A 24,839-nucleotide genomic window follows, 5' to 3' on the forward strand; every position below is an offset into this window, starting at 1 on the left:
AGACAGCACTCAGGAGAAATGAAGTGCTGAGTCCCATCCTGAGTTAATACACACACCCCTGAAAGGCAGGGAAGGAGGCACCATAGAAAAGCAAAATTCTCTCTGCATAAACTATCGGAACCTTGTCGTCAGAACCCTTGGCTTTGCCTGCTCTGATCTCTACACAAGTAGCTTTCTGTGGATTAGAAGTCTCTCTGCAAGCAGTGCAAGCAGGAGGTATTCAGCAGGGCCCCGAGTTTTGAAAGAATCATGGCGAGACTCCTGCTGGGCATGACACTTTGCCACTCCTGGGCCTGGGTGCTCAGACCTGCCCCTGGCTGAGGGCAAGGCCCGGGAATTGGGGCGCCTCTCCTGTGCTGGGGTGACAGCGTTGCTGAGACCCCAGGCAGACCCCCGAGTGGGTGATAGGGGGCAGAGGCCCCCCAACCTTTGACCTGGGAAGATCCTCACTCCTCCTCTCTGGGAGAATCTGACCCTCGGACCCTGAGTGAGTGACCCTGGCAGACCCTGCACCCCAACCCTGAATGGGGGATCCCGAGTAGACCCTGACCCCCGCCTTTGACCCCGGGCAGACCCCCACTCCTCCGAGCCCATCACCCCCTTTATACAGAATGAGCTGTCCGTCCCCCAGGTCACTGAGGGAATCCAGGTGGGCTAAAGAGCGTTCAATGGCTCTGTGAAAGGCAGATGTCAGTGCCGGTGCGGAGCAGCTCGCCTGGTCACGCAGAGAACGGAGACAGGCGGCGCTCTGTCGTGGGAACAGGGGAGCTCTCGGCCAGCTGCCCTCGGTGAGGTGGCCCTGCTACTCTGGAAAGGCAGAGCAGCTAGCCTTCACCTGGGCAGCTTCCTCCCCATACCTGGAATCAAATCACCAGTTTATACCCCAGAGAGACTGGGAGGTGTGCGGGGGGGGGGGGGGTGGGGGGGTGGGGGGGGAGTGGGGGAGGGAGGGAGGGAGAAGGCAGGAGGGGGGCAGAAGAAAGGAGGGAGAGAATGAGAGAGAGAAGAAGAGAAGGGGACAGAAGAAGGAGGCGGGGAAGAGGGAAGTAGAGGAGGAGGGCAGGCAGCAGGGGGAAAAGCCACTGAAATGGTGGGGGGAGGGCTCGGCTGTGTCATGGACTTGGGCGCTGTGTCCCCAGGGCCCGCCCAGCTTGGAACAGGCCCCCAGGACTTGCCACCATCCGTGCCCCCAACCCGACACATAAACCATTTTACTTCAGGGGCATTTTCTTCCTGCCAGGAAGAGAGTCCCAATCTCCCTGCAGCTGTCAGCATAAAGAAACCCAAACAGGATTTCAGCGTTATCACTGGAAGATGATCCAGGGGTGAGCCTTAGCTTCACAAGCATGGTGGGGGTGAGGGGTCTGGGCACAGGGAAGGGCCGGCAGGGGCCAGAGCAGCGGGGGACCGATGGTCCAAGCTTCTGAGCACCCAGAGCCAGAAGGGGTCTTTGCTCATGACACTGGCCTCTCTCCTGCCCACTGGGGCCACATTACTGGGGCTGCCCCGAGCTTCCGAGCCCCTCTCTTGGGTGTGCCCACCACGACACTGATGCCATTCTTAATTTAGTTTAGTACCTGCCTGTTGCTCGCCTCTCCATCTAGAATGGTCCATCGCATCCCCTATGCCTCCAACAGATAACAGGGTTTTGGTAAAGAATTGTTGGATGAATGAATGAATGAGTGAATGAATGACAGCTCAAGGGCTGCTGTGGCTCCCAGTCCAGCACAGGGTTGGAGCACCTCCATCTACACCTTGGGAAAATCCCACCCGTGATCCCAGCAAGCCCCTGTCTGAGGGTCTCAGCTGTCCCTGGCTTCCCAGGACCCATGCTGGCCTCCCCGCAACTGCTCACAGGTGTCCCTTCTCTCATAGCCCTTGTTCCACGGGGCTTAGCGTTACCTAATGTAGAGCTGAATCACCCACAGGCTTGGAGGAAGGAGGGTTTGGCCTCCAAGGGCTTCCAAGCTTTTGCAGTTTGAGGGTCAGGCTGACACCTATGACGGCTCGGCCTCAGCCTGGGCCTGCTTTCTGCTGATTCACGCCTGCAGGTCCCACCTGCTCACTGCCCCCCACTGCTCTGTTACAGCCCAGGAAAGCATTCTTGGCTGTGCACCCTTCAGTCCTGCGAGATACACAGGGGTAAGCACTTGGAGCTCTTGCCACTAATAGGAGCAATGGGGGGAGACACTGCATTAAGAAATTGTTTACATGAAACAGATCTCATTAAAATAGATTTCGTCATTGAACAGGAAAAATTCAATGGGGCCTGAATTTTAATTTTAATGTTAAGATAGGGATACATGGAAGAATTAGGAAAGGTTCCCTGAAGCTCTGAGTTAGGATACAAATACCTATCTGGATCATTTCTCCTTCCTCCTTTCCTGTTCCAGCCAAGCATCCATCCAACCATCCATCCATCCATCCATCCATCCATCCATCCATCCACCCAACCATCCATCCATCCAACCATCCATCCATCCATCCATCCATCCATCCAACCAACCATCCATCCATCCATCCATCCATCCATCCATCCATCCATCCATCCATCCATCCATCCATCCATCCAACCATCCATCCATCCATCCATCCATCCATCCATCCATCCATCCATCCATCCATTCAACCATCCATCCATCCATCCATCCATCCATCCATCCAACCATCCATCCATCCCCATCCATCCATCCATCCATCCATCCATCCATCCATCCATCCATTTAGCCATTTATCCATCCAACCATCCACCCATCCATAATCCCTAACTGCTGCCCAGGAACCAGGCGTAGTACTTCTTGCTGGGACATAAAGTTAATTGATGAGGGGCAGGGCAGGAGAAACACTCTAGGCAGAAGGAAGTGCTGGGCATGGACACACCGGGGTTGTAGTTGACGGGCCTGGCACCCAGTAACTATTTCCTGAGCAAGACGGTCCTGACACTAATGTGACCAAGCAGTGAGGAAGGTTATAAAGGTGTCCAGTGTGGCTGGACATTAGGGTGGTGAATGTGGGACTTGGAGGACTGAAACCGGCCAGATGGCACTTTCTGGCAGAGATTAGGCATCAGCCGAGTAGCAGAGTGGGGCAGAGGGACAGAAGGGGCTGGGCTCTGAGGCCAGCGCCGGTCAGGACAGGTCCGAGGAGAGGATGGTGCTTCTCAAATGGGAGCAGGCGGGGGAGGCCCCACAAGTCACGGGGTCTCTGTGAATGCCAGATGTTACACTAAAAATAACCAAATATGTAAATTTTTGTGCTAAATCAGATAGCATCTTCAGCTAGATTCCTGGGCAGGCAAGTTATATCAAATGCCAAAGTATAAAAAACACGTATGGGGTGGGGGAGAGGGGGATGGGGGGCCGAAATGGAGAACATTCCACACATCTGGGCTCGTAGGGGGCACCTCCATCCACTGGCCAGCAAGGACCGGTTTTTGGGGCAGGAAGCAGAGCAAGAGTTTGGAATCTAAGGAAGGGGTCTGGGCTCGGTGGGGGAAGGTAGAAGCTGGGGGGGGACGCTGGTGTCTGGGCACGGGCGCGTGTGTGGGGCGGCAAGGAAGAGGGGAGCAGGGGAAAATGGCTTTGCGGGGTTAAAACAGAAAGGGGGAGGAGCAGGGCTTCCAGGGCCCTGGATGGAAGGAGCAGAGTCCCTGCCAAAAGCGAGGGGGCTGGAGGAGGGGGCCTGGTGCTCTGGAGAATTGGGGCCATTAGGACAGCCACCGAGGAAGAACAGTTCCCTGAAGTGTTCCCTGAAGTGTGTTCCACAGAACACTAGCTCAGTAGCTGCACTACTAAAAAAGGTTCCAGGCCAAGCAAGTTTGAGAAATGCTGGGTGGACCCGTGACAAATAGGTTTCCCTGACGTGATGTGCTGCTGGGGGCCCTGACTCTCTGTCACTGGCCATGACAGTTCCCAAACTTATTTTCCCAGGAGCCATGTGGGATCAGGCCAAATGTCAGCAAAGACAAGCCGGAGACCAGTAGGACGCAGTTTTAACTCTGCCCAGGAAGGAGAATGTGGAAAAGGGTGGTGTCTGAAGAGCGCACCCTTTCCCTTAGCATATTCACAATAACCTGGTGTTGTGGGGTGAACTGCCCCCCAAAATATTATGTTCAAGTCCTAAACCTCAGTCCCAAGAATGGGGCCTTATTTGGAAATAGGGTCTTTTAAGACCTCCATGCTTACAAGGGGAGAAGAAATCACAGGGGAGGGTGATGGGGTGGCGGGGGCAGAGAGTGGGTGTTGATGCCGGTGGCCAAGGTGTACCAGGGATGGCCAGCCACCACCAGCAAGGAAACCAGTTCTCCCCGAGACCCTCTGAGGGGAGTGCGGCCCTGCCCCCAGTGCCGTTTTGGCGAGACAACACCTTTCGGTTGTTTCAAGCCACCCAAGGGCCAGAACTTTGTTCTGGTGGCCCCAGGAAGGGACAACACCCTGCCGAGGGACACTTGCAAGAGTCAGAAAAGGAAAACAAGGCCAAAGGAGCTCACTGACCGACTTCCTTTCTGAACGGTGGGAGCAGAGCCTGCGTCACCCCGGGCAGCACACGCTGACCTCCCTGTTCCCCGGCGTCGGCCAGCACCCCCTCCACACCCCGACACGGCCACTTTCCACGTGGCACCCACGTACCTTTCTGTCATTGAACTCGACGTTCTCACCCTCGTAGTCTCCCTGTTACAACAAAAAAGAGGAAAATTCTTAGGATTCTGCAGAGCGTCAGAGCAGCACACAGCAGCCACTTCTCCAACGGCAAACTCCAGCCATCCTCACGGACACAGGTTACAATATTCACGGGACAGCCATGCTCGCTGGTCTTTCGAGCTGCTGTTGTAATGAGACGGGCTCTGCAAACCCTTGTGGGCCGCCGCAGCCTGTCCCTCCAGCCCCCGGAAAGCACCAGCCGCCCTCATGCCTCCTTGCAGAGAGAAATCCAGCGGCGGATCTGGGTCGGCTCCGTGGAATTGCAAAATTTAAAAAGTCAGCTTTTTGGAGAAAGAGAATTGCATCAATGGAACAAACACATGGCCTACTCTGTAGGACACATCCCCAGGGCTGCCTTCTGTCCTCAAGTGCCCCAGGAGGGACATGAAATCACTGTATGAGGGTCACCCTCCCTGTAGGACATTGAACCTGGCACGCCAGTTTGACAGGTGGAAGCACAGAGGCTCAGAGAAGCAAACTGACTTCACTCCGGCTAAGTCTGGGACTTGGACGTGGGTTTCTGAATCCAAAGGAAGAGAAAGGTCTAAAATGCAAAAATTGAGCCCCAAACTGTCACAGCTGATACAGAAAAAACTATGGAGAGGAAGCAAGGGAGACCCAGCCCGGTCCACTGCTCTTGAGAATCTCTGGGCAGGAAAAGCTCTGGCCTCCTGGAGGGCCACCTGGGGCCCCCTGCTCCCACCTGCTCCTTCTTGGACCCCCCACACCCATGCAACGTCTGAGAATCATCTATTTAAGTTCCCACTAAGTCATCAGCAGGACCCTCACCTGCCCAGGCCTGAATCCCGTTCAGGGCTGAGATAGACACACAATTCCAGGGACACCTCCTCATGCAGAGCTCAGTTAGCTGGTGACCTCAAGGAGGGTAGATGCCAGCAAGGAAGGAGGCCAAAAAGCCGCCGGGCAGTTAACATAATGTCAGAGCCCTTTTCTCTCTCTAGTCGCCACCCTCGAATTATAGGAGAGGTCCTCAGGTCTCACTCAGAGTCTGAGACTCCTACGCACAGTTCTGTCAGGGTGTAAGCTGGCTGGCAATGGCACCGGGCATGTGCTTGACCGACATTCTTGTTGAATGAATGAATGAATGAATGAATGAATGCAGTGAGCAGGGCCTGGAGGAGGGCTGAGGATAAGAGGGTGTGCTGCTCTGACGGCAGTAAGCACTGAAGGAGAATTTAGAGGGGAGAGAGACGGAGGAAGCAGGTAAAGCTTGAGCAGTAGGGCACCAGCCAAGGGCCAGCACCAGCCCCCCAGCTCACCCCATCACCCAGTTCAGGGCTCTCCGGGTAAGAGGATGCTGGGAGCCCGTGGCTCAGTTCAGAGCACTGCGTTCCCCCCAATGTGGACACATAGACTTCGGTACTCTATGGGGTGGGTGTCCTTGGGTTTTATGGAGAATCTATGGCTGCAAGATTTCCTATTCCCTCAATATTCCCAAAGCCCACCATATGGATATGGAATTGGGGGATCTGGACTCTGTTCCTTGGGCAAGTTCCTTGAGTTTCCCATGCCTCAGTTTCCCCATCTTTACAGTGGGATTCGACCCCACGTTGTGGGTTTCGCCATGCCCTTTGTGCACACGGAATTTCTCTCTGTGGCTCTCAGAGATGTGTATTCGGCCTCCAAGGAAGGAAGAAGTGGGGGTGCGGCTGGGGGCTGCGGTGCGGGGTGGGGGGGCAAGCTTCACCCATGGCTGGACCTGGTGCCAGCCCCCCATGGTGGCTGTGGGACGTCAGCTAAGTTACTGAACCCCAAAGAGTCCTCGTGGCTGCACTGGATTGAGTGACCAAAGCACCTACTAAGCACACACTAGGAGCCTGGGTTTCTCCGGTCTGCCCTGTAAGACCAGACAGGCAGGTCTGAGTCATTCTTGCTTGGTGTCTCCTACTTCAACAGCGGTGGCCACGCAGCGGCACGGATGGGGGCTCCGGCTGCAGGTTCAGGGGGCGTGGAGCAGGCTTGGACAGGGCTGTATTTTCAGTGCCCAGCTGAACCCAATGAAGAAGGGATGGGATGGGTGAGAGAGATGAGGGAGGCCCCTCTAGGACCTGGAGCTTAGTGGGGAGCTTTCTGGGGGGCAGCCAGGAGGCACGAACAGGGCTGGGGTCCCTAAGCCCAGCCCTCGAAACATCCACGGAGCAACGGATCATTTGCTGAGGTCATTTGATTCTTCAATCCAGTACCCAATGAGCCAGACATTTATTGAGCACCTACTAAGCGCCACGTACTGAGGCTTTGATGACTCGCACTCAACAAATGGTGGCCAAACAGCTGTGTTTTTGCAGGCCAGGGGGACAGGAAGAAACCAGTCATGCTAGGGGAAGAAGGAGACCTTGTGCAGACGCTCTCATGTGAGCTGGGGAAGCTGGAGGGATGTTGTCCAGGCAGGGCAGGGAGGGAACAGCATTGCAGGTGGAAGGAACAGCATCAGCAAAGTTGCAGAGGCACAGAGGTGGGGAAGCTGTGTCGGTTGGCCCCAAATCCTTAGTCCTACCTGGCTGGAAGCCCTGAGGAGACTCTCCTGTCATCTGGGTCCTTGGGATAGAGAGCCCACTGCCATTCCTGGCGCCCTGCCTTTGCTCAATGCAGCTTCTCTTACTCAGAGCCCCGCTGGTGCCTGTCTGTCCTCTGACACTAAGGCAGGTTACATTCCCAGCTTGCAGACAAGGACACTGAGGCTCGGAGAGGATACAAGGCTGGGTATGCGCAAGGCCTCAGGGAGAGTGGGTGGCAGGGACCAGCCCCAGGTCTCCCGACTCCCAGCCTCGTCCTCTTCTTGGCTCCTAAGTCCTTGCAGTCAAGCACGCTTGGATAGTTCCAGAGATCCTCCATCCTGGGTTCCCACACTGCTCAGGCCCCGGTGGCCCATTCGCAGTGCCCTGTTGGCCTGCAGCCCCGTTCCCATAGACACAATAGAAGAGAATCATCTCGCCCCCCTGCCCCCCTCCAAGGCAGGCCAGTGGACCCAGCCACTGACAGGGGTTATATTTGTCAGGGGGGTGCCAGGGGGATTTGGAGCCTGAGCTCAGGAAGCTGGCCAGCGGTTCTGCAGAAATAGATACATTTGCGGTCCGAGTTATTCTGCTAGAGCCCAAGGCAGGGCGGGGCCGGGGGCCGGGGGCCGAGCTGGGGAAAACATTTCACGGACCCCGCCGGCTGCGAGGTTCAGACAAAGCCAGGGCACAGCTTCTGCCACAAACATCCCTGTCCTGGTGCAAAGATCACCGCGCGGGTACCTTCTGGTCCCCGCCTTGGAGGACGGGGAGGGACAGCGTGTGGCTGACATTTACGGCAAAAGCCAAGCAGGAAGCTGTGGCCACGGGGTCATCAGGGCTCCTGGGGGTGGGGCCAGGGCGCCCGCTGGGATTGGGGGGGGGGGTGTTGTCACATTTTGCAAAGACAAACCGTGCAGTAAGGTCACTCACGTCGTGCAGGGGGTACGCGGCCGAGTACACGCCGTTGGCCAGCAGGCTGCTGATGCCTTAGGAAGAGGAGAGAGAGGGAGGGTCAGTGAGGAGCCGCGGCTCCCCTGGCACTGTGGTCAGCGGGAGCGGCCACAGGGTGCCTCCGTCACCGAGAGTTTTCTCAAAGCAGAATGAATGAACCTGGTACCCAGAGACCAGCCGCCTTCCCGGGGTGCATCCCCCCTGGTCTGAGGCGCTGGGTAGTTAACCGCCTAGGAGATGATGAAAACATGCTCGATTGGAGGAGTTAGGAAGGCAGAGAGGAAACCCCAAGGAGGGTTGTTATATCTCGGAGGAACGGGGCGCCAAGACTTGGTCACCCCCAAACCTCGAATGCACCAACTACCCCCACCTGCTTGAGGGCCAGCCTGCAGCTCAGAAAGGGTGGATCTGAAGCGGTTAGAAAAGCCGAATCACGAGAATACGGATGGAGAAATTGATGGTGTACGAAAACACACATACAATTTGGAATTAGATTTCGGGTTGATTGGAAAAGCCACCACGAGCCCTGCAGCCCCGTGGGCGGGGTCAGAGGCACTTACCATGCTTACCACATTTTCGCCTCTTATTTAAAAGGGCAGAGTCCTTCTTTCTTCCCTCTCCTTGCCCTGTTTACACATCCGGCTATTAGTTACATGAAAGGGCCTCAAGAGATCAAAGCTGCCATTGGGGGAGAAGGGGCTGGCGGTGGCTTGTGGGGGACAGGGGTGGCCCGGCCGAGGCCTCGCGCTGGGCAGTCAGACAGTGATGCCAAGGGGTGCCCGCTGCCGAGAAGGTGGGGCCGGGGTGGCTGCCTGGAGGCTGGGCCACCTGCACCCTTGGGGCCACTGCACTGAGTTCTGGTTCAGCCCTTTGCTGGTCACTCAACCCTCTCCTGGCCCAAGAGGTTTCCCAGGAGCAGGGTGAGTCGGAGTTCTCGGGGGGCCTGGAGCCTGGACACCGAGACCGCTCGGACAGGGCAGCCTGAAGTTAAACTTCAGAACGGACCATCTCCTCGCAGTGCTCTGGGCGGTCAGGGAACCCGAGGGACACCAAGAGCTCAGACCACGGGAGGAGGCAGGAGCCCCCGGGGCTGCTCTTGGGCCAAAGGTTTGCCTGCATAAAGAGTGTATGTGGGATCTAGGTGGGCCTTTACTCTCCCTGAATATCCTAGTGGGATCGTGTCACTCCTCGGCCGTCCCGCTCACTTGGAGTAAAAGCTTCGCCAAGGCCCGTGAGGTCCCCTCTCTGTCCTTGTGTCCTGCCACCTTCCTGCTCTAGCTCTGCTCCAGCTTCACTGGCCTCTCTCCTGTTCCCAGGTCACTCCCGCATTGGTGCTGCCCCAGGCCCTTTGCACAGGCAGCTCCCTCTGGCAGGCTCATCCTTCACTTTCTGCAGGTCTCTGCTCCAATACCATTCATCAGACCAGGCTCTGGCTTATCTATAGATGTCTTGTTTATCTCCCTCCCCTGGATTATAAACCCTTGGAGGGTAAGGGGCCCCAACATCTGGATAGAGCCAGGCGGGTGAGGGGTGCATCGATCCCTGTGGCACATTAAATGAATGAATTTGGAGGTAGGGTGGGACTCTAGGACAGGTACCCACTGTGAAGTGGGGGTGCAGAGAAAGACCCCTGCTCTGTTTGCTCCATCACCAGGTCTGGAGACGAGGCCAAGGAGGGCAGCCCAGTGTTGTCAGAAAACTGGTAGGGACACCTGGAGTGGACATGCTGGCTAAGGATAGCACAGAGTGGACAGGTTGGCTTTGGCTGAGCCTTCCTGGGACCCTGGACTCTGCAAACCTCGGCAAGCATGTACATGAGCTGCGATGGAGAAACTGAGGTCCTGGGAGGGGGAAGGCATGCCTAGGTTCTCTCAGTTGGAGCCCCCATGTCCCGGCAGCAGGGACTAAGAGGCACTTTCCAAAACCCCAGCTCCTCCATTACCCTTCCCGCCGGTTCATCTCACTACAGCTGTGTGAGCAGCTCCCAGCTCCCGGGGTCGGCCGGGCCTTGGCTTCCCGTGGCCCCAGGGGAGCAGAGATTCAAGCCAGGAACAGCGTCCCTGTGACCAAGCAGCAGCCACAAGGCCAGGGGGCAAGATGGGTCTGACGGTGCCTCCTCCCTGCGTCCTGGGCCCACCCAGGTATGACACGGGCTGGCACTCCCCTCCCACCTCCCTCACCCTCCGCCTGACTGCTGCGGGAAGTCGGCTCTGGCAAGGAGCCCTTCTCCTCCTAGCAGCGCTCACCAGGCCTCCCCAGCCCCTCTTGAGCACGGCCTGGAGAGCCCTCCCCCTTCTGCAGCGTCATGGATTGCCACCCCTTGGCACGGTCTCCAGCAGGCATAAAAGGGCTCATGAAGGAGCGGAGATGGCTGGCAAGGGCATTCCTTTGCTCTTAATTGTTTTGACTCAAAATGATTGCAGCCCGCAGGGTGTGGGGCATGGGGCCTAGGCCGGGGCAGCCCTGCCCAAGGTCCACGCAGGAAGGTCCTGTATCTGTGGCTTGGGGTTTCAGGGTGCTGGTGCCCAAGGGACCTGGTCCGAACTGTGTGGTGGCAGTTTCCAGAACCAGGACTTCTGTGCACAGTGATGCCCGATCAAGGGGGCAGGTGGGGGCTGGAATGCAGCCTCCACGGAATACATGGACCTCGTTGCACGCCTATTGGGCTGCATCAGAGCAGGGGCTGCTGTTTCTAGTTTGCCCCAGAGCGCTGCATGGGCCAGCTCCCCGGGCACTGTCTCCCCAGGAGACAGTTGAGTCTCCTTGGTCACCCGACGCTGGTTCGTTTCCACCCACAGTTTATCCCCCACGGTGAGCAAATTCCTCAAGTCCAAGTGAATGATACCTTTGTGCTTAAAAGAGCCGGGCCAGCTGGCAGCGCGGCCAAAGTGCCTTGGGGTCCTGGAATGGCTCTCCTGCCAGCTACCCGGCTCTCCCGTCTCAAACTGCTAAGGGGACTTAAAGGGGAGGACTTAAATTGAAACCCTTTAAATAAAACCCCAGCCAGCCACCCACTGCCTGTGGAGATGATTTGGAGGCAAGATTACGGCAGGGAAACGAATGCTGATGTCAGGCCCTAAAAATGCCCTTACCCATGCTGTACTTGGCTTTGGTACACGTTGTTCTTTTCAAAATCTCGTATACCTGCGGCACAGAGACAAAAGGAGGGGGGTGACAGTTACTCGAGGCACGTCCGGCAAACAGAGACGGCCGCGCGGCTGCAGAGGAGAGGCCTGCAAAGGGAAACCCCCAAAGGAAAGGCACCAGCTTCCCTAAGCAACAGTCAGCTGGACGCCCCATTCTCAGGACTGTCAAAGGGAGAGGTAAATGTTGCTTGGAGAGCTCCCGTCTCAAGACGTCCTTCCCCAGCAGGGAATGCAGGCACCCTGTGCCGTGGGCACCCTTTTACCCTCGAACGGTTGTGTTTGGTGGCTTGGGGGTCTGTCTGTCTGGGTTTGAGTCCTGACGGCACCACGTGTAGCTGTGTCATGCTCAGCAAACATCACAACCACTCTGTGCCTCGGTCTCCCCATCTGCAGGATGGGATGGCGATTCCCACACAGGCCGGCATGTCGGATCCCACCAGTTCTCTCCTGGAAGCCTCTGGGGCTCCCACCCACTCGACAAGGCCAGCGTCCTCCCTTGGCAACCCCCAGGCTCCACGCCATCTGACGCCCACCGTCCTGACGTGTCTCCTCCACCTTGGCCCCCACTCAGTCCTGTTCCACCGTCCCCGGGGTGACGGGCTAACGTGGCTGGGTTCTCGTGTCCAGTGGTTTGGTGAAACGCTAGTTTGCGTGTGGGGCATTTTGCAGTTGTGGTCAGGCCTAGCAACCGCTAACTTCAGACCAAGGGGTGGGCCTTGCCCGATCGGCAGAAGGCCTGAGAACAAGGCTTTCTGCCTCCAGAGGCAGTGCCAAGCCCTGCCGCCCTGCCCCCACCCTGGGGATCTCAGACCCACGGCTGCCACCTCAACTCCAGCCCGAGTTTCTCGCTGACCTGCGGAGTTTGAAGTTGCCAAGTCCCCACGGCGACGTGAGCCAATTCTTTACAATAAAACTCTCTAAATAAACATCTCCGACTGGTTCTGCTTTCTCTGCAGAGCCCTGAATACATAGCCAGCCCCCTGCCTGAGCCTCGAGCCCTCTCTTCCAGCAGTGGGTCCTTGACCTGGCTGCCTCTCCTGCTGAGACCCAGGTGACGGAGTGCCACCCATGCCCACAGTCCCACTCCCTGCCCCTCTGCCTTCCACCTTCCACCGCTTGTGCCCGTGGCACCGTTCGCCACATGCCAGCTCCTAAATGTGCTTCCTGCCGCTCCCGTCCCCGGCCCTGGGCACTCGGCAGGGCTCAGTCCACACCTGTTCACTGAATCCATGAATCACCACCCAGCCGCTCTCAACAGCCCCCACCTCGTCCATCCATCACGTCCCCATCCCCTTCCCCATGACCTTGGCATGACCGCAAGGCTGTCCTTCACCTGTCCTTCAGCTGGCCACCCGTAGTGACCTTTCTAAAACAGATCTAACCACGTCCAAAATCTTGCTCCGGAACCTTCTGTGGCTCCTAATGCCACAGGTCCAAGACCCAAGATGGGCAGTCTGCCTCTCCCCACTGGCTCTTGCTTTTCCCCACCTCCCCCCACCTGCAGGCTGGACCACCTAATGTCAGAGCAGAGCAGCCCCTGTCGGGGGAAGGGACGAGGAGACCCAGCCACGCCTCCGCCCTCTGCTTGGAGTGATCCCACCCCATTGCCTGGACACCCAAAGGCAAAGCTTCAAGTCATTCAAGACGGGCTCTGTAAGACTCCAGCAGCTCCCAGCTGGGCCTCCAGGGTCTCTGGGAAAAGCAACCCACCAGGTAAATGGAGTCATGGGTTGTTCTGTCCACACTCACTGACCTTGACAGAGCCTTTTCTGAAGCTGAGCAATGGCAGCAGCCTTTTCCCCAGGGCTCAACTGCACAACAGTTTCCCAACGAGAGGAGGACAAAGGCTCCGGGTTCACAGGGTCTCCCCTCCTCTTTCCCGCCCCTGCCCAGACACATCACCTTCCTCGAGAGTGAGAGTGAATTTGCAGGCGAACCTGTGCTTCCAGCAGCCTCTAAGCAGCTCTGGACACGTAAAGAGCTGGGGTTGCTGCAGGCAGTGACTCAGTTTACTTAGCATTGCCGTTACAACACCCCACCCCCACCCCCGAAAGGTAGAAAACATGAACTCAGCTTAAAACCGTGGCTGGGGTGGAGGAGCTCCCTCTTATGGGTACATCTTTGCCCTGAGCTTCCCTGGGCAGCTGATGTTTTGGCACAAAACTAGCTCTTTGTTGTTTCTTATTATACGATCTAATTGCATGCAGCGTCCCACCTCCCCCGGCTATCTGCCCTTTGAGGGAAGAAGCGAGGATCCTAGAGTTCCAGGACGGCTCAGGGACGCTCCCAAGGTCACGGGCCGGGGGAGGGGAGGCGGAGCATGGCTGAGACCCAGCCTGCTGTCCCCGCGGGGGCCGGGCCACGCCCATACCACACGCCCACTGCCCTACCCCCTGGCTGCCTGCCAGGTGCAGGATGGTGGCAGTGAATGGACAAGTGTCCACCCTAGGCCCACCAGGCTGGCCCCCGCAGCCCCCCATCTCTTCTCAGCCAGGCTGTGAGGTTAATTTCTTGTTTAGATAAAACTTGCGTCCTGGGCCATGCACGGCCCCGGATCGGCCAGAGGGTGGACCAGCTGGCAGCTGGTGCACAAACAGGCGAGCACCCTAAGGAGGCAGGGCAGGGTGGCCTGGGAGAAGGCCAGCCTCATCTTGCTTGTTTGGCAAAACCCCGGAAATATCTCCTAATCCACGCCCCTCTGGTCCCAGAGCCCCTGGTAGCTGGGACCAAGGACGATTCGGGGTGTGCAAGGAGATTCCGTGGGACGTGCTGGCAATGGCAAAGATGCAGAAACCTTATTTAAATAAGGTGAAGGGTCTGGATTCCCTGTGCTCCTGCTTCTTCCTGCTGCTGGGCCCTTCCTCCCCTCCTCTGTGCGCCAGCCCGGGGACGTGCCACGGCCGTCCCCTGGGCTCCTCGCCGCCTCTGGGCTGTATTATCCTAATTATTTCTGTCCCAGACAATTAGAGCTGCCTTCCAGCTGGGGAAGGCTGGCAGAAACGAAATGATCACCGGTGTCCCCAGGGGCGCTGGCCTGGCGAGCGCTTTCCGTGTGAAAGGCACTTACAATGGTGCTCCGGGTTTTGCTGTCGAAAAAGGAATCCTTATCAGACAGGTCGAATCTGTTGGAATACAGGGAAGCAAATGAGACACAGTTCACGGAAGGTGGCTCTCCCCGTCCTCCCCATCCCCGAAGCCCGGGAAATGACGCTGTCCCCATTGGCGGCAGCCGTGAACTTGGCTTGACGCCGTCCACATACCAGGTTTGACCCCTCCCTGGGCTTCTGGAACATTCTGTTTCATCGCCCCTGCCCTCCCCAGAGAGCTCCGGAACCCATGCAGGTGGGAAGTGACCCTGGGGGTGGGCACGGTTTGGACCTCCCTCCGTGAAGGCCCCGCCTCCTTTGATGACAGCCTTGACGGTTATTATTATTATTTTTTTCACCTTTGTGTCAACGCTGCCAGCGGTGGGAATAGTGTCAACCCACCACAGGACATTCCAGGTTTTAACACGATCTCTCTGACGTTTCCAACTGGCTTCAGACCTGATGTCTGGGGCCACCGAGCGCCTCCTGCCCTCGGGGAGCCCCAAGACACGCTACCCACTCCCTAAGGCGCTCGGGGTAGGGCCTGAGGTCTCCACCCCAGGGGGCCTGGATGGAGGTGGCCAGGCCCTGGCCAGGCAGGCGGGACAACTGGTGGCCCTGGACAGAGTTGGGAGTATATGGCCGGGGGTCACTTGGCCACTCCTCTCCAGAGCTCCTGGAAGGGGCCGGGCTGGGGCAGTGCCCTGCTCTCTGGGTGCAACCCGCTCGGGTCGAGGGCATTTTCTCTTTGCATGCCTGAGAGGCCAGCAGCGTCCAGGAGCCATCCCAGGTCACCCCCAGCAGGCAAACTAAGCCTGGCTTCTTACGTGGCCATGCTCGAGCTCTCCCAGCTGGGGCCGTGGAGGCTGACCTTGGGAGCAGGGAAGGAGGGAAGGTTCCAGAACCAGTGGAGCACTGCCAGGCAACCCCTGCCAGCTGCAACCCCTGGAGGGCTCAGGGCTGTTGCTGGGAACAACCCCCCAGGCCCTGCTTCTGGGCTCCCAAAGCCACTGTGGTGTGGAGCCAGGCTCACTGAACCCTCAGGCCGTGCCGGGCGGGAACTGGGCAGGAGGGGAGGGGACATACCGGCCATGGGTCTGGAGACCTCTGGCTTCCACCCCCGGCCCCCAGCGTGTCCCCACTCAGCCCGCGCTCTTTTCCCCACAGCCATCCTGCTGCCGAGCAGAACAAGGCACTTCCCTGACCTGCTCCACTCACGGCCATCATGGAAAGAACACACTCGAAGGGCTGAGGTCCCCTCTCCTTTGGGGGATGGAGGACTCCCCTCCAACCTTAGACGACTCTGTCCCACACAACCCACATGTCTCACTTCCCGGACGACGCTGGGGACTGCAACGGGTCCCCCCACTTACAGGTGCTGCTTCTCCCGGGAGAAGGGGTAGGAGAGCCTCTTGGTGGTCTGGGGCCTGTGCTCGGCCACCCTGGGCTGGATGGGGTCCGTGATTTTCTGGAGCACCGAGTTTATCTTTTTCAGGAGGCCGCGGGTCTCGTTGATGTGGTACATCTGTGGGGAGATGCCGCCTGGGCTGAGCCCCCAGCCCCCAGCCCCCAGCTCTGCTCTCCGCTGGCCCCGTCCCCGCGAGAACCAGAGCCTGCCATGCTCAGGTTTCCCCACGAACCCCCAAAGCACAGAGTTCCAGAGATGTAGGCCAAGAGAGCACTCATAGTACATCCCCGGAGACGTGAGCCCCCCAACTTTACTTTTGTTTAGAGAGATGCCAGCCAAAGGTTTCAGTGGAGGTGAGAAGCAGAGGCTGCCTCAACAGAGCCGGTAGGAACCCCAAAACGAGAGCCCGGGAATACACCGTCAACTGCTTTTGAACCGAAAAGCTTTCAGAAATTAAGACCACAAAATCTCAGCCAGTAGGAAATGTAATGAAAACGGTTTTGATAGATTAGCTGAGATACCACAGGTGCAAAAATTGTATCTGCATTTACGATGAATTTTGGTGGCCGAGAAGCGACTCTTTGCTGCCTGTGCCATCTCTCGCTGGGGTTTGGTCTGGGGTCTCCGAAGGCAGTCCGAGCCCTGGGTGACGTTCTCCCCGGGTCAGACTCGAGCCGTGCCACCCTCGCGGGGCTTTCAGCTTTTCAGGACAGTTCAGACCCTCGTGGCAGTGACATTTTACTGCTGGGGTCAACGTTTGGACTTGGCAATAGATTTCAGAGTAGAAAAGGCACCACCAACCTTTTTTGTGGGCATCTTGAGTTTCAAAAACTCGGCTTCTCTGCACAGCACATTCCAGGGGGCATGGATTTTTACAAATCCAACCCCATGAATTTTAGTCTAGAAAGAGAAGAGAAGTTCTCAGTCAGGGTGGGTGGACACTTGTGAAAACCATTCTTAACGCCCAGGTGCAAGTTAATTGAGGTGTAAGTACAATTTATTGAGCAGCTACTACATGAGGCCTCAATCCTCGTGATGCCCCTTTGAGGTGGCTGCTGGAGTCTCCTCCTTGCATGACAGAAAGAAGTTCAGAGAGGTTGAGTGGGCTGCCCCAGACCCACAGGAATAGTTAAGAACAGGAGGGCTGGAGTGGGAGCCCCAGAGACTCCCAACACTTGGGAAGTTTTCAGGGAGGCACAGTCATAAAAGGGGTTCAGGTCACAAAAAGGGGCTTCTCCACACCAGAGCCCGAGCCTTGCAGCCTCAACACTGGCGGTGTCCCGGGTCCCCAAGCAGGGACGAAGAGACAGTGGCTCAAGGTGGCCCCCTGTGGGAATCTTCTGTTCTGTAGGGTCAGGGCCAGACCTCCGCCTGCCCCAGCCCAATGCCCTAGCGCCTGCCTGTGCTCCAACTTTATCCTAACTTGAGTGGGTGGCCTGGGGCAGACACGCGAGAGCAGGCCCTGACTTCAGCTGGGATAGGCTCTCTCCCCAGCATGTCCGACTACCTGTAAGGAACAGCTGAGAGGTACTGAGCACCCCCTGAAAGTAAGGAGTGGCTATTGTCCCTCTTTACAGAAAGGAACACTGAGGCCCAGAGAAATCAAGTCACAGCCAGCGTCCTCCGGCGAGCAGCAGTGGGCGTCCACATTCAAACGTGGCCGCGCTGCTCAGGGGCCCCGCTTGTAATCTCAGGTGAGAACCACGAGACCCACAGCGACCCTGCCTTCCTCCACGCCCCCCAGGATTTCGTGTTTATGAGATTCCTTTTATGGAGGAAACAGGGCTCTGCAGGAATAATGTGTCTTCCCACAAAGCCTCGTGAACCCCCAGCTGGACCTTCCGAGTGCCCTGAGATGACTTGGGGGCCCCACTGCTGTGACTGCAGAAAAGAGCAAGGGCACATGACGTTTCCCAAACCAAGGCTGCCTGCTGGGTACATCGGGCTTCTCTGACTTCCGAGAGGGAACCCCCAGGGGTTGGGGTCCAGGCTGAGCCTCCGGATGGAGCCTTGTCCGCAGTCCTGAGAATGAGAGGAACTGACTGCAAGCCCAGAGTTGACAATCTGGAATCAGGATTCGGAAGGAGGAGCGGCAGCCGGGGCCGGACCACCCCATCTGGGCATGCCGGCATGGGGCCCGGTGCTCGGGTCTGGGCCCACCTGGGGTTGGCCAGGCCGCGAGTGCGGGCAAAAGCCTACAGGCTCACGTGGGGGGTTGGAAAACAGCCACAGAGTCAAAGCCACTTGGGAATGACTCTGAAGAAAAACGAGTCTTAAGTGGGCCAAATAAATGCACTCAAACTTTGCCAGCCACCAAGCGAGAGTGAGCAGAAGCCCGCGACGGGAACAGAGAAACCTGGAAAAAACCTGGAAAAGCCAGGTGGCTGGGCTGAGAGACCAAGTTTTTGGGTCAGGCAGTTTCAGGGGAGCTGGGCTCCTTCTGGTGGCACCCCAAGACCAGCATGGGTCAGTGGATCCCCCGACACCCGAGCTGCATTTCCTGTCTTCTTTCCAATCCCCACCGAAGGGCACGCGTCTACTGAATGCGTCCCATGTTGTCCCGTGGTGGCCGAGGCGGGCAGCGAGGTCCACAGGCCCTTCGGTGCCCGCGTCCTTGTGCTGTCCTCCACTCCGCCCCGTCCTCGGTGCCAGCGGCCCAGGCCTCCTCTGAGCCCAGTGAGGAGGCGAGCCCTGCTGAGGCTTCATGCCCGCTGACCCCGCTGCCCATGGCAGGCACGGAATAGGCGTCCTACAAATATCTGTCAAACGAATGAATGGATGAATGAATGAATGCCAAGTTAATAAGATGATGATGATGATGATGGAGTAAAAACCTACTGAGTGCTTTTATGTCCCAGTCCCTGTCGCACACATGTTACCTGCACTAACCCGTTGCCTGAATGAGACGGAGGGACCATCACTGTCCCCATTTCACAGCTATGGAAACTGAGGCACAGTAGCACATCCTGCATGTGGGGCCCGGAACTCACGCACCGTGAAGCTCCAGGGTCTGAGCTGGATGGGGCTTTCTGCCAGAAGCTTTGTCCAAGCAGGGTAGGGGGCTTTTCAGAAGCATAGGCTTAGAAGTTGGGTCTTAAAGATGCTTCGAGGAGACCAGAAGGCCTGGGGCATCCCAGGCTGGGGGCCGGATGAGCAGGAGTCAAGAGGCCAGCATGTACGTGTGGAACCGGGGAGCATAGTGAGGGTGCATGGGCTGGAGGGTGGGCAGTGGGGGCCTGTGCTCTCCGTGAACCGACACATCTCCACATGGGCGGGAGGAGGCAGCCCCAGGGTCCGGGCCAGGGGAGTCCAGGCCCATCTGCTGCTCTGGAGGGGCAGGCTGGGTGGGCACTGGGGGGGACTGAGCAGCCCATAAGCCCCAGGACGGATGGCCAGCACGGGACCGGAGTCTCCCAGCAAGCCATGTAATTCTCAGAGCCTTCATTTCCTCTTTTGCAAATTTGGGGCAAGACAAGACCTGCTTTGCAGTGTGGGGGAGGACCCATATGCTCTTAGCACTGTCATACCCACCTGGCTTGCAGGAGTCAGTATAGTGAGGGGCTCCTGCCACACACGGAGAGGGCCTGCTCTTTGGACATAAGGCAGCCCAGGAGCCCCATGCCTCTCTAATGCAGGCAGGATACTCAAGCCACCTCCCAAGCCCTAGGAAGCCACTAAAGGTGTGGGAACCTGAGATGTGGGCGTCCTGCTCCAGCCCCACTGATGCACAGGCAAGGGTCGGCGCAGTGGCAGCCTCCCTGGAGGCCTGAAGCGCAGCCTATCAACAGCACACGTGCGGCCAGGCCTGTCTGTTTCTGCTCCAGACCCAGATTTATTTCTGTGCCTCGTTCACCCACATGCAAGGACCCAAAATACATCTTCCCTCTGGGTCCATGGAGACCTCTAGAAGGCGGTCAATTTGCCGGTGCCTGCTGCTGGCTTCCCTGGGAAAGCACACGCCTCTGTCTACATGAAGAATGGGGTCTCTCCCAGGGGAATATTGGGCGAGATTTGGGAAAAGGGTCATGCGACAAGCCGGGAGAAGTCACCGCAGGGGCGTTTTACTAGGTACTGGGCCTGACTGCAGTCCCCCTGCTGCGGGGAAAAACCGTGAAAGGCTGGGGTCCCCTCTTCTCTCTGTCCCCCCTGCCCCAGTACCCTGAAGGAATGAGTGTGGTCGGGACTCTGGCTGCACCTGGGGGGCATTTGGAGGCCACAGAGCAGCTCAGGCCAAAGTACACAGCCCTGTGGCGGGGGGCAGAGGGCCAGCTTGGGTGGACCGCAAAGGACTGTGAGGGGACAGTGTCAGGTCCTCAAAATAGTCCCAAGCAGATGGGGTTGGGGGGCAGGCGGAAGCTGCCCACCTGGCCACACAGACCTCACCCAGTGCAAATGGCACGTCCGGAGCCCAACATGCGACAATATGACTTGACCGCAGCTGTCTCTGGAATTGTCCTTTCAGAAGAAGGAAGAAAATCGCAAACAGAGCCAGTTTCTACTGGGCCCCTGCATGCCCCACAGCTGCCCACAGGCCCGGGGGTTCTAATGCCCAGCCCTGGCCCCTGCATGCCCCACTGGCTGGTTCCAAAGTGTGGCTTTGCAGATTGGGATGGGACGTGGGCCATTCTGCCCCCCCCGGGCCCCCCACATCCCCAAGCCCCTGCACTGTCGGTGCTGCCTCCCCATCTCCACCAGGTGGACTCAGCCCCAGGAGGGCACCAACCACTTTGTCTCCTCCCATGGTCCCAGGCCCTTTTGTAGGGTCCTGCTTTTAATTACATTGTGGGAAAATACAGATAACATAAAATTTGACATTTTCACCATATCTAAACGCACAGTTCAGTGGTGTCAATGACATCCACAGGGTTGTGCAGCAACAGCGCCCAGTTCCCCTCCTGCCCTTGGCTCCTGAGAACCCCTATCCTACTTTCTGTCTATGAATTTGCCTATCTGGACATTTCATGCAAGTGGAAGCACGCAGTGTCTGTCCCTTGTGCCTGGCTCGTTTCACCCAACGTGATGCTGACGTCTCATCTGTGTCATCACATGGACCAGCCCTTCGGCCCTGTACAGACTAACCTCATTTACCTCTTGCCTAGGGGCATTCAGGTGGCTTCCACCTTTTGGGAATGGTGAACAGTGCCACATGGTTCATGCGGGTGAGTTGTCGCCTCTTGGTGCTGAGCTTAGGGGACAAGAGATCCGGGAGCGCGGGGGCTGGACAGTCATGCCACAGAGAGGGCGAGAGGTCAGGGAGAGCCCTGGAGCCACAGCGGCTTGGCCCCCCAGCCCCGCCACCACCGGGGGGCCCTGGGCGAACTCCCAGCCCTCTCCAGCTGGGCGTCCCAACTCCTGCAGGACTAGGAGCCCTGCGGGTGCTGCGAGGCCACACGTGCGCTGCCCAGCCCCGGTGACACCCTTGCCCTGGGCAGTGTCGCTGCTGCCCTCATCCCGTCTCCAGGACCCAGGCCCGGGTGGCTGCCCCATGGAAGAGGCTCAGGTTCTCTGCCACGAATAGGTTTTCAAGGCGCGGGACACCAGCTGTGGGTGGGCTCTCTGCCCATGGGCACCGGTTTCCCGGCACAGGCACAGGTTGGGATGTCGGGTTTGGGGCCTGTGTGTCTCCCTTGCTCACCCACGTGCTCCTAGGACTGAGGCCAGAGCCTGGCACACAGTAGGTGCTCAAAGCTGCACGAACCCTGAGGGAAGAGGGAGTGGGCCACGCTACACGGAGTCCACTGAATGCCAGCGGAGGGCGGCCCAGGTGCTCAGACCTCGTCCCTCTTGCCGGCTCCTTGGGCGGATGTGGGGGCTATTACTGTGACCACTTGAATGGCAGGGGACAAGGGGTCATGCAGCCTGACTCCGCCAGTGCTGACCCACAATGCTCCCCCTTCCCTTCCCTGCACGCTCGGCCGGGGTGAGGGGGGCCACATCCGGAGGGGCAGGTGCAGCGTGGAGCGCACTGGGGGGACCCGGCTGGAGGTGGTGGGGGCGGTGCCGCAGAGGCGCCTACGGCCACCCTCCCGCGTCCTCTGGGAACGAGCCGAGACACGCGTGCAGGCGGGTGGGCGCCTTTGCCCCCAGCCCCACCCCCACCTTCGACGGCTGTCGGTCACAGGGACAAAGGAATAAGCAAATCAGCAGGAAGTACTTATTCCCGCTCCTGCTTAAAGGGGGGCGGATAACTTGGATTCACCCTCCCATCGATAAAGGACATAGGAGAAAAACAGAATCTGAGCCCCCAAGGGTGGTGAACTGGCTTGAGAAGCAGGGAGATGCCCAGCCATGTTTTGGGGGAAAATCTGCACCCGGAGAGGGAGCTGCCTCTGCCACTCGGTGGGGAGGTCAGCAGCCCGGGGGTGAGACCCTCCCCACATTCAGCTGCCCCCCCCAGTGACCTGCAAGGCAAGGCTCTTCCTTCCCCAAGCCCCGGGGACTCCCAGGAAAGCCGCCGTCGGCCCAGGGGGGCGGGAGAAGGGGACGGCAGGGGGCAAGCAGGGGGCGGTGGGGTCCCCAGTGTCCCATGTGGCCGCAGCCACCTGCCCCAGCCATGGGGACAAGCACAGAGCATCGGGGCACCGGGGCGGGGTCCCCCACCTGCGCTCCTGAAGGGCGAGGCCAGCCGGCCCGGGTGGGCAGCACGAGAGGGGCACGGGGGAGCCGGGGCAGGACTGCACAGCCTTCGGATCCCACAAGCACGAGGCGGACCATAAATCAGCCTCGCTTACCGCACTTAGGGAAATAAACACCAGGACAGAAAAGACCTGCGAGGGACAGGAAAGTATTAAAAGTGACCTAGAAAAGTGACCTGGAAAAGAACCAAACAGAACTTTCTAGAAAAAAAACCATACTAAAGAGAGTCAAAAACTCAACAGACAGACTGAAAAAGATTCCTCCCCTCCGAGGAAAGGAAGACATGTCGGGGCTGGAGCGGGGGGTTGCTGGTAAGCCAGAAAAAAAACAAACAACGAAAACCCTGATTTATAGCTTCTGCCAAGGGATAAATACTCCTGCTGCAGCCAATTTCCAGCTACTAGCAGTTGAAAAACTGGCTCGCAGAATTCCGGAACTTTGCTAAGCTGTGGCCCCGCATGGGGATGGCAGAATTGCAGCCAGAAGGCAACGGTTCATCCCAAATAACTGGGCCCCCACGCTATCATGCAGCAGTTTTGGGGGGCTTTAAAGGCACGGCTTAAGAAAATAGAATTCTCTTTAAAAGAAGTGCGTTTCCACTAAGTCAGGGCGGAAAAGACAGCCAAGCTGGGCTGAAGTGAATCAGCAGCGGGGGGAACAGCCCCCCTGGGATGATAATTAGCACCGCTGAACTGTGTTGGGAAGCAGTCAAAATGGGAAATTTTGTGTTGTGTGAGTCACTACAATAAAAATTAAAAAAAAAAAAAAAAAAAAAAGAGGGCAGGCCACGGTGGCTCAGTGGCAGAGTTCTCGCCTGCCACGCCGGAGACCCAGGTTCGATTCCTGGTGCCTGCCCATGCAAATAAAATAAAATAAAGCCATGCAACATGTGTTGGGTCTCAGCAGAAGATGCTGGAAGACATGGCGTGGAGCCAGAGAAATGAACCTGTGCCACTGGAATTATGAATGGACAAGTGGCATTTTCAGGACTGGCCTTGCACCCCCGGCACCCCACCTTCTTCCCGCTGCTAAGCCTGGGGGTTGCAGTTGGGGGGGGGGCGGTGAGAACGCATGATTCGGGGGCCGGAGCTGGGACCCAGGTTTAAGTGCAGTTTCTGCTGCTGGCTGCCTCTCTCGGTGCCTCTGCTTCTTCTATTTTCATCTGCAAAGGGGCTCCTCTCTCCTGCCCCCGCCCCAGTTAGCAGGGCATTTAACCCTCATGTCCACCCCCTGCTCCATGAGGGATGTGCTATAGATGGGGAAACTGAGGCCAGAGAGGGGATGCTCCTTGCTCAAGCCCCATCTGGCTCCGATGGGGGCTGGGGCGACTCCACCTCACTCCCTCACTCTCCCAGGGGGGCTGGGGTGCCCCCACCTCACTCTCCCAGGGGGCTGTTCTGACCCCTCCCTGGTCTCCGAGCTCAGGTCCTTGCCAGCCCCTCTGTGCATCCCCGACTTGTCCGAAAGCACGCCCCTTCCCCTGCAGCTGGTCTCCCCCTGCTTTCCGAAACAGGTTGCAGATGCACTGAGTGAGCACAGCAGCTCTAGCTGAGAAGCCACAGCCGGCAGGCTCGGGGTGCAAGGGGTCCCCAAACAGCAGCATGAAAACCAGCTGGGGTTTCCATGTTCTGGGGTCGAAGGCCTTAACAGGATCTGCTGAGGCCGGGGTCAAGTTCCCGGAAAGGGCGGCGGGCCTCGGCCAGCCCCAGCACGCGGCGCCGGGCGTCAGCGCCTGGCCTCCTGGGCACTGGCCTCGCGGACATAAATAATGTCCAGCTTTGAGGCTGGACTGCAAAAATACGGACAAATATCAGTTGCAAGGAAACATGCTCTCTTGTCCTCTTGAAGGGAGCCCTGGAAGCTGACCCCACCGCGGTGGGGGGCGGGGCGGTGCTCCTTGCAGAGGCCTGAACTTCTGCACCAACAAACCCTTCTCCTGCCATTTGCTGTCCCGGAGGGGTCTCTGCCAAGTTGGGTTCTCTGGAGCCCACGGGCCTGGGGGAGGGCAGTGGCGGGTGGGCATGGGGACACGTGGCCGCAGCCTGCCCGTCTCTTTGCTCTGTCCAGACTCAGTCTCTGTCTGCTCTATGCATCGGAGTCACACGTGAGGGCGTGTGGCAGCGAGCTGTCACCCCATCCCACCAAGCCCCCCAGCTCAGGGCCACCGGTGCAGGGGTCTCTGTTCCAGGGCCACCTCTGGGGTGCCGGATGAATCGGGGCCTCGAGGGGGTTTGGGGGTCCTTCTCTGCTTCTGTGGGCCCCGGGAGGGAAAAGGCCCTCACCCCCACGCTCTTCACGGCCCCCCACCCCCGGATGGATCTCCATGTCCCCGGAGAGTCTTGGTCCTGCCCCAGACCGGCAGAACCTGAGCTGGCATTTTGAGAAGATGCCCCAGG

The 24,839-nt window shown here is 58.2% G+C and overlaps 1 protein-coding gene across 4 annotated transcripts in view; it reads right to left on the minus strand.

Moving 5' to 3' along the window:
- ANO1 (anoctamin 1) overlaps positions 1-24,839 on the minus strand; it is a 176,258-nt gene that overhangs the window by 51,851 nt on the left and 99,568 nt on the right. For 2 of the 4 annotated variants that reach the window (XM_077115426.1, XM_077115424.1), the window contains exons 4-10: positions 16,609-16,707; positions 15,773-15,924; positions 14,381-14,435; positions 11,260-11,311; positions 8,728-8,793; positions 8,147-8,202; positions 4,629-4,670 (exon numbers count right to left, since the gene is read on the minus strand). In XM_077115426.1, coding sequence (XP_076971541.1) covers positions 4,629-4,670; positions 8,147-8,202; positions 8,728-8,793; positions 11,260-11,311; positions 14,381-14,435; positions 15,773-15,924; positions 16,609-16,707 — 522 coding nt within the window. The remainder of the gene's footprint in view (positions 1-4,628; positions 4,671-8,146; positions 8,203-8,727; positions 8,794-11,259; positions 11,312-14,380; positions 14,436-15,772; positions 15,925-16,608; positions 16,708-24,839) is intronic. The other 2 variants (XM_077115427.1, XM_077115425.1) reach the window with 1 other exon arrangement.

The sequence above is a fragment of the Tamandua tetradactyla genome, chromosome 9 (assembly GCF_023851605.1).
Source record: "Tamandua tetradactyla isolate mTamTet1 chromosome 9, mTamTet1.pri, whole genome shotgun sequence".
Lineage (NCBI taxonomy): Eukaryota > Metazoa > Chordata > Mammalia > Pilosa > Myrmecophagidae > Tamandua > Tamandua tetradactyla.